Source organism: Ischnura elegans, chromosome 2, assembly GCF_921293095.1.
Source record: "Ischnura elegans chromosome 2, ioIscEleg1.1, whole genome shotgun sequence".
In the NCBI taxonomy this organism is placed as follows: domain Eukaryota; kingdom Metazoa; phylum Arthropoda; class Insecta; order Odonata; family Coenagrionidae; genus Ischnura; species Ischnura elegans.
The window spans coordinates 74,815,301-74,824,711 of record NC_060247.1 but is presented as its reverse complement, the minus strand read 5'-3'; the positions used below and the strand labels follow the sequence as shown (position 1 = coordinate 74,824,711).

At 40.6% G+C, this 9,411-nt stretch overlaps 1 protein-coding gene across 1 annotated transcript; it reads right to left on the bottom strand.

The window, feature by feature from the left end:
* Positions 1-7,437: 7,437 nt before the first annotated feature.
* Positions 7,438-8,436, bottom strand: LOC124153182. The gene has a single exon (XM_046526284.1). The coding sequence runs from the start codon at positions 8,434-8,436 to the stop codon at positions 7,438-7,440; it is 999 nt and encodes a 332-aa protein (XP_046382240.1).
* Between the last annotated feature and the right edge of the window lie 975 nt (positions 8,437-9,411).

Genomic DNA, 9,411 nt, shown 5'->3' with positions numbered 1-9,411 from the left:
TCACCAAAGAGGTTAGTTTCGACCCGGGACGAAACTTGACATACGTGTATTATAATTATAGTACCCTACCGATTAAGGTAGGTTTCCATGGAGAACGCAAGAAGTGATCTGGGAGCCTCCCTTTCCTTCCAGCACTGCCTTCTTTAACTCACAGTAAGGCTTCCTCTCTTTCAATCTTTCTAAAAATCCTATTCTTTTCCTTCCCCTCCCTCGTTTCCCTAACATTCTACCCTCTAACACCATTTTCAACATCCCCTCACCGCTAAGCACTAACTCCATCCAAACCTTCTGTCTCCTGCGTATCTCATCTAAAAGCTGCCTCTCCTCGCCAACCATATCCAGCACTTCGTCGTCCCTTTTCCTCAGAGGTTAAAAATCCAAAAATCGAATGGCAAGTTTGCGTTAACTGCTCTCTAACTGTTTGTGGTAAAAATATGAGAGCCCCATGCATCTAATCGCGGTAGGCCGAACCTCTACTTCATTCAACCGTACTTCGTACGCGGTGTGTGTGGGTCGAAACTAAACTGGTGATTGATCACCCCCTGCCAAACACCCTAGAAGTGGCTCGCAGGGTATCATGTAGATGTAGATGTAAACTGTTCCAAGGTGAAGCACGTGGTCCCTCCGAAGCGAAACATTATCTGTGTTTCATTTTGTCCCAGAGTTTTAGTGTACTTTCGACTCGAAGTAGTTTTGACTTCGATTTCGTTTCGACTGTGAGTTTAGCTCCCCGGGAGTTTAGCATCCACATCGTTTCGTTTTAACATTTCGTTCCCGGGAACGAAAATATTGAAATTTTACCGGTTTTGACGTATGTTTAGTTTCGATTGCCATCCCTTCTTTTAATGCAGTGTTTTATCAAATCTCGGAGAAAACATAACCAGGTGGGTTTAGGAATTGGAGCGGATAGAGTACTCTGGAATAAAGAAAGAGCAATTGAAGTGCGTTCTCCCCGTAAAGATGCTGGCAATTGTGAAGTAATGGTTTGCTACAACTTTGTGTCGGATGGGATGTTGGTAAATTTTCACTCAAGGAAATATTAGGAAATCCTGAAACCCGTTTCTCCTCCCTCCGAAAAAAATCAACTAAAGTGTCCCTTAGGTTGCTTTCTTTTCTCGTGGATAAAATGGCCACGTGATTTAGTGATCTACATGGGTGCGTAACGTGTATGTTTTCGAGGAAAAGATAGCTGGAAGGTTAAGTGAATGGGAGGATTTGGAGTGAGAGAAAGAGGGAAAAAAAGGATCCTTTCGCTATTTAGCCAATTTATCTTGTAAACTTCTCCTTCCTTGCCATCAAGAGGTCTCCCATTCCGGTCACGTCGGCTCGTCGGAAAAAAATTGAGCATCGGAGCCCGCGTGCACTGCAGTTTATTTCCTCAATCTCTCCCATGTGATCTAGTCCACCCAAATAATGAGCCTGAATAATGTGCTGCTTTTATTTTCCTCGTTCCCAAATCCACTCCAGAATGCCCTTGTTTACTCGCGCTGGCCCCACCCTTCTGGGTAAATGATCTTATGTTGTGACTAGGGGAAACGACTATCCCTTTATTTTTACTGGCCGGTAAAACGCATGCTTTTTTCGTATTTGTATTCCCGAAACCACGGCGTTCGGTATTAATAATATTAAGTAAATCTCTGGTCAGCGACAATAGTGTATATCGTATTCGCTATCTCATCATAGATGTTCAATATGTCGTAATTGGTTTTTTATATAACTATTGTCTGTTCATGGTCGAATTGTAAAAACCATTGAAAATGTCACATAAATAATTTTAATATCAGTACCAGTGCTGTAAATTTATTACCAGTTCGTTCAGCGACGAAATTGGTCGATATTAAAATTGTTTTTGTGAAATCTACAAGGGTTTTTAATTCGACATGAAGCAGTTTCACGAAGTCACGCCTTAAAGTATCCATTGTCTGTTCATTTGTTTCCAGTATGCTTCAAAGGTTTAAGAAGTCCATAATAGCGTACACGCGTATGTATTGATCGGCTGTATGCTGAAGGTGGCATATGTGCTTGTTTGCCGTTGGTGGGCAATTTTTCCCAACAACGAATTAATATGTCCCCTACCAAAGTATATGTATATACCGATTAATTACGATCAAATTTCATCCAAATTTATCGCAACTATCTTCAAAGTTCACACAAGAATGTAGTATGTTTGCTGTCAGTGATTGAACTCATCTCCTTTCAATGTCTGACGGCTTTAATCCACCTCGTGCTGTTTGTTCTCTTGCTTAAGAATAGTGTAAGGTATTTCATTATTGTATTGCGGATTTACAAAGTATTTTTGACATCTTATTCTGCATTTCATCCAATTTTGTTTTGAACCAAGATGACGTTCTTTTTGTGCATATTGATAATCTTTAGCGACTTATGCTCCCGAAATATTCTTGCTATAAAAAATGGACCAATGTTGCTTGGGAATAAAAGTAAACGATTTGGTAGGCTAAAGAATGGGTTGAGACAGTTTTAAAACGTTAGTTTCGTTTAACTTCAATTATATTGATAGACATCTCATGGAAATATTCGGAAAGCGATGGTAATGTGTTCGCTTGCCCTCTGCACTTTGCCACGTCTCATTGTCAAAATGCGTGGCATGCAATAGTTTTAATTTTGTGTTTGCTTTTCTTTGATTGATAAATTATAAACTCAGTCATAATTTATTTTAGCGTAAATTGCAGCCGATGCATGGACTGTGTAAACTTTTCGATCACGAAGTTGCCATTTAGAATAAATTACCATAAGTGGTTTTCGAAAAATGTGAGCACTAATCCGTTTTGAATTCCGCAATGTCGATGTCAGCGCGAAATTTGCGTGATAAAGTTTTTATAAAAGCGTTTCTATTTTCCAGTCGCACGATTATATTACCAACCGCGAGCTTGAATTTTCAAACATGGATCGCTTTCACCGCGCTGCAGTTCGCTGCATAATTTACGATCGTAATCGACTCCATCCCGAATCCTTTCGACGCAGCATTTTGACCATTCGCGGTGGCAATATACCCTCGCCCATTTGCGTGCGAAATGCTTTGTTTTTAGTGCGTGTATCCTAACTGTTTGCGTCCTCTCTCGTCTCGCAATGGTGGCGCGGCGGTCGGCGAAGATTTAATCTTAACGGATTGCCCAGCGGGCTAGCACGCCCGCTTAACACGTTCCCTGCCACGCGCCGCCATAGGGCGTCTCACATAACTTCAAATCCGAGTTAGTGAGACGCCATATGGCGTCTCGCATTGCTGCTGGACGCAACTAGTGAGACGCCAATGGGCGTCAAAGTAGCGTTTTCGTTGAATCATCAAGCGGTGTATATAACTTGAAATTGAAGCTACATTTCCTAATGCACTGACGAGACAATGTTATCTTCTGTCAAGGGAGGGTATTGGTAACACATTTCAGCTCGAATTTCATTTTTTTTCGCCTTCGGTTTCTCGTGTTTTTTTCGGGAGTGGCATATTTCAATGGCTATATCATTCTATGTTTCAAGTGGAAGCTTGAGGTATTATATCTCCACACAATGTTTCAAATTACATTTGCAGAGCTTTTTTTTCGTTGTTTTCCTTCCCTCAGTTGTCGCTCATACCTAATCGAATGAGGAGCGCATCAGTATACCAAATTTATTCTCTGTGTCCGTGCCTTCGATACGGAAGTGATAACCAGTTTAGTGAATATATCATGTGTACTCCGTCACGCATTATTGGGGGAAAGAAACGTTTTAACGAAGAAGAAATCGAGCATATGTTTCATTCTGACAATTCGGCTTCCACCAACGACCTTGAAGGATTTTCTGAAGGAGACACCGTTAATTCAGGGTGTCTGAGGAGTCGTATGAATCCTCAGAGTCAGGTAATCTTTCTTCTTCTAATACAGGTATGATTACTTATTCCAATTTTTTTATTCACCTTCTAATAACTCCTGCTCAGTGTCACCGACTCCACGGGGCCTGAGGGGGCCCGAGCCCCCCCAAAAATTCGTTACAGATGTGAAGAAAAAATGTGTCATGCTTGTCAATTTTCCCCGGAGTGTCCAGATATCGAGATTCGAGTGATCAGGGTTCTAATGTCGATCATATGACTCTTCTAAAATGCTTAAAAAACTTAAAATTCACTACTTATAAAATTTACAGAGACAAGGTCCCCGGTTTGGGCCCCCCAATATTTTTGTAAGTCGGCACCCCTGCTCCTGCTGTAATGTTTAGATACTTCTAGTGAGGTGATTCATCCCACGCTTATGGAAAGAAATCTTGGGAGATAAGTCTCATTTTGTGGGAACCATTAGGAAAAATAGGAAAGGGCTGTCAAGAGAAATAACGACTGCTAAATTAAAGAAAGGCATTTCAGTGCAATGAAAAACTTGTGGAGCAACGGTAAAGAAATGGAAAGATCAGCGCGACGTATTCATGATCTCCATCACCATCAGATTGGAGATAATCCCAACGGGGAAAGAAATCGAAGAGGGGAAGTGGTTACTAAGCCAAAGATGGTGATTGAGTACAATAAAATAAAGGGAGGAATTGACATTGCCCTTTCGTTGCCCGACACCCTTTCGTTGTATCACTGCACTTATCGAAAAACAGTGAGGTGGTACCAGAAGGTGGCCGATGATGCTCTTTTTGGGACTTGCACTGTTAATGCTTTTAAACTGTGGAATGAAACACGGAATCTAGGTGCCCACATGATCTCTCTTCAGCAGTGAAGACGTTAAATTATAGAAGAATGACTGCATATTCTTCGGGATTCCGTTGATAGGGTCTAAAAAAATTGACGCACTACCTGGTAAATGCAAATAACACTGAAGGAAGTCTTCGAAGTCTGGTAATTTAGAGGATAAAATTATCATTACATAAAATCGAGAATTAGTATTTTTCGCACTCTTTTTAGCGCTGTTTCTTCATTTTAGAAAAGCCCGTGTTGGCTGTCGCGGATGTTACAAAGAATTCTTGCAGACGATGAGACGCAAAGTTGCCCTCAGTAAAGCCAAACGTGTTTCTACAAAAATTTATGATCTGTCCAGATCAGCCGTACCTAAGCCTCCCAAATTTAAATCATTGTACTAATCATCTCCGGATACGATATGAAATATTATTAAAAGCATAATCAACAATTAAAATTTCTTTAACATTATTTTCAATCATAGCTTTTGAGTGTACACTAAAAAGTTGGAACGCAGATCCAATTGCCTGAGCCGCCAAATGGCGTCTCATCAAATTTTAGGCATTGTCAAAAGTGGGGAGACGCCCTATGGCGTCGCACGTGAATAAAGTTACAAGCGATAGCGCATCACGTAATGAGTGTAAATATACCGAGAAATATTAGTAAAACCCGGAGATAGGCTCAATATCATTATTGCCGTTTGGTAATAGGTTCGAAAATATTCGCCTGGCACACGCGGAATGACAGCAGAATTCGGGCCCGGCAGCGAACGTGTTAAAACGCTAGACACCACCGTATGGGGTGGAAAATCGGGAGTGGAGGAGGAGCAGTGTGGTTGGTAATTAGTTCGTGTGTTTGCTCCGCGGCGGGCGAAGGCCCGGGTTCAGATTGCGTCGCGGAAGGACACTGCGCACTATGAAGCTCGGACGAACATGATGTGCGATATCCACTTCCACGCGTTCGCATTATCGCGGACACGAAAGGTCTCGTGCGCTCACCGGGTTTCTTGCAGCTCCTGAGGGAGATACGTATTTGCATTATTCCAGCGCCTGCTAGGGACACAGGTACCTATTCACTGAAGACTTGGAACGTGTTCGCTGCTTCGAAATGTTTGCTAAGGTTACGGCTCACCTTTGGCGTATCGAAATTTTTTTGACGGAATTCTTTAACATTCGCAAACTTATTTTAGAAATAAACAAGGGGTATCCAAGCGCAAAATATCTGGTTAATTTTTCTACAAACTAGTATATTAAACGTGGCTTAAAAGCTGTCAGGAAGGTGCTAGTTCCGGTACACAGGCCCAATTGGTGCACTCAATGGATAGATATGACGTTTTGCTATTCTTTAGAGAAGCACTTCAATTTATTTTTTTCCTTCTGCCATTTTGCCTTTGATTATGACAAAAGTGGCGTTTAAATTCGTAGTCTGTGAGTTTAGGGTCGTACAATTAATAAATAGAGAAATTTTGTTTGCTATCGTGTCGATAACCACTTGTATCTAATTCTTCTGAAATTTTTTCTTTCATGCGTCTGTGCTTATGATAAAAGTGGCGTTTAAAGTCGTAGTTAGTCAAGATAGTATCGTTATAAGTTCTCTCAATAGATAGAGAAATTGTGTTTGGTATAATAATAATAATAATAATAATAAATTTATTGTTCTAGGACCTTGTCCTATAGAACATATCAAATTTTACAGTTAAGTCTCTGCAGTGAACAACATAGAAAAAGTGAAAATACAATTTAACAGTATTAATGACAAATATATTACAATATTTTAATTACAATCTTATTTTTCGAGTAAATAAACAAACATTTTCATTTTGAATTGATTAACTAATTAATTAATTAATTTCTCGGTTTTTTATACTCCAGAAAAAGTTTTTTAGATTTTCTCCTTGTGTAACTGCGGCGAATTATGTCCCTTTAATTGATAATATTTTTTATTTCCGGGGTTATCCATGGAAGTTGGTTTCGTTTCGGAGTAAAACTTTTTAGTGGGACATGAATATCTAATAATTGATTTAAATTAATCATAAGGGTTGATACCTTGGTATCTACAGAATTGGTGGACATGAAGTCTGCCCATGGCATATTATCAAATTCTTCTTGAAAATTACGGAGAACAAATTTACTGAAATCGCGGTAGCAAATTACCTTCTCTTTCATTTTTGGCACCTTAAGATTAAATTTTATGTATATTAAATCATGATCAGATAAGAAAGGAACTGGATATTGGCCATGTTCCTTTATTTTAGAAAGGTCATCTATAATAAATTTATCTAATAGAGTACTTGATGTGAGCCGATGATGAGTTGGATGAGATGGTACTAAAGACAGATTGAACCTGAAACATAGGTCTCTTATGTAGTTACTGTCATGCGTAATCTTTAAAAGATCCGAGTTAAAGTCACCACAAATTAAGTATGTTATTATATGACGGAAGGAAGCCTGCCAGCGTACATTCAAAACATTCACTCAAGTAACCAACCTTAGGAGGTCTGTAAACAACACCGAGTAAAATCTTTCCAAGAGGACATGTTATTTCAACAAACATAAATTCAAGCTTGAAGTTTTCATTGACACAGGACAGTATCTTTCCATTGAGATTCTCTTTGATATATACACACACACCTCCACCACTTCGTTCCAACCTGTCGTTTCGTAACAATATATAATTATCCAAATTAACATATTCAGTGGGCACACATGGTTTCAACCAGGATTCAGAAATTGCTATCACATGATAATCACCACAAACAAAGTGGTTACGAGTGGTCAAAGTGGTCATTGAAGGGCATGGAGATCGCCTTCGGTGCGTAAAAGAATTCGCTCACTCCCATCACATTCCCTTGCAAATATTTTCCCCCCTCTTATCCATAAGTATTTAAGTTTACCGTTCTTTTTAAGCTCTCTCGCCTTAGCATACACTTTACGATTCAAAGCACTGAGTGATTCATTGACATAGATGGGGTAGTTAGGGGAATCACTGAATCCAACATCTCTTGTTGAGAAACTCCTTTTTGCTTTTCGAGCTTCCAGTATTTCTCGTGCTAAATTCGATCTCATGAACCGAACCCGGATGGAAGGGGGTCTGTTGTTAGGTAAGTTTGAACGGGCCTTCAGTCTATATGCATAATCGACATCACTGGTATCTAACTTGACCCCAAGGCCCAGCCCAACTTGACAGACAAGGGTCTCCAATACCTCATCAGACTTAAATGGGATCCCGTGAATTTCTACGACATTCCGTAGAGAGTCCTGCTCCCATGTGTTCAACTGAGTTTCAAGGTTAGCGACTCGCTTCAACAAAATTTCATTTTCAGCCACCATACCGTCGAATTTACCACTTATATTTGATAGTGACTCGCTAATTAGAGAAATAGTTTTGCTATGTTCGTTGATTAAGCTTTCCCAGGTTGATATGACTTTCTTTAGTTCACTTATGTCGTTTTTTATAGAATTCACAAACTCACTTTGGTTTTCTTGGATTACCTTGACACGATCCAATAACTCCTTCAATATGGGATTGGAAACCTCACATTGACTCTTGTCATAGAGAGATCCAGGGTCCAGGGCTTTGATCGGGGTGTCATCACCGCGGGTGGAGCGACACTTCGCTATGCAGGTGGCGCAGTTCCAGGCACGACTAGTGTCCTCCAGCAGCTGCAAATCCGCGGCGTTGAGCGAGGCGCAAGCAGGGTGGAACACTTTTTCACAAGTGCGGCAGGTTACAGTTTTCTGCGTGCGCTTAAGAACTTGGCTGCATTGCGAACAGGCAGGCATGATGAAGATCACCAAAGAATACCACCAAAACCACCAGATGAAGATCACCAACAACACCACCTTAATACCGTCGGCTAGCACCACCTTATACTCAGGCAAATATTCGAGACTTGGAGGCACGACCAAGGCCGGGGAAACGCGTCCGTTCACTGCGAGAGCGCGAAGCAGTATCGTCTAGGAAAGTACTTGAATCTAATTCTTCTGAAATCTTCAGCCATTGTGTCTGTACATATGACAAAAGTATCGTTTAAAGTCGCAGTTAGTCGCGATACTGTCGGAATAAGTGCTCTCAGTAGATATAGAAATCGTATTGGATATCGCGTAGGGAACTACTTGTGTATAATTCTTCTGAAATCTGTTCTTACATTGTGTTCGTGTGTAAGACAAAAGTGGCGTTTAGAGTCGTAGTTGGTCGCAATAGTCCCGGAATTAGTGGACTCATTTGAAAGAGAAATCTTGTTTGCTATCGTGTATAGAATTACTTTTATATAATTCTTCTGAAATTTCTTCTTTCATTGGTCTATGGGTCAAATTACGCCAAGTTAATTTTATAGTATACAAGGCTTTATAATAATCGCCCTTTAATTATCTGGGCAAGAATATTTTCCATATCGTCGCGTCTCTTTAAACACCCGCTTCTCTCCTCTGATCTCCTTCTGTCGGGTGAAATTCGATACGGGGGAGAGCGTGCAACTAACGATCCGCTTCTCCTTTGAAGTCTCTTCAGCGCCCTCTCTCTGCAGTCTCCGAAACTCTCCTCTCCTCAGCCTTCTTCAAAACTCTCTCTTTCACCCTCTTCCTTTCTCTCCCCGGGGAGTAATCTTACGCACTTTACTCTCCCCAAAACTATTTTATAATTAAACCGATTCCATTCGCCCGTCACTCCTTGATTTCCCGTCCACAAAGCAATAATGATGCTCTTTCTCTCTGCAATGTTCTCTTCTTCCTTGTTCTCCCCCTCTCTTCAACTCCTAA

Coding starts and splice junctions, on each gene's coding strand:
- LOC124153182 (XM_046526284.1), bottom strand. CDS start 8,436: ATGCCTGCCTGTTCGCAATGCAGCCAAGTTCTTAAGCGCACGCAGAAA.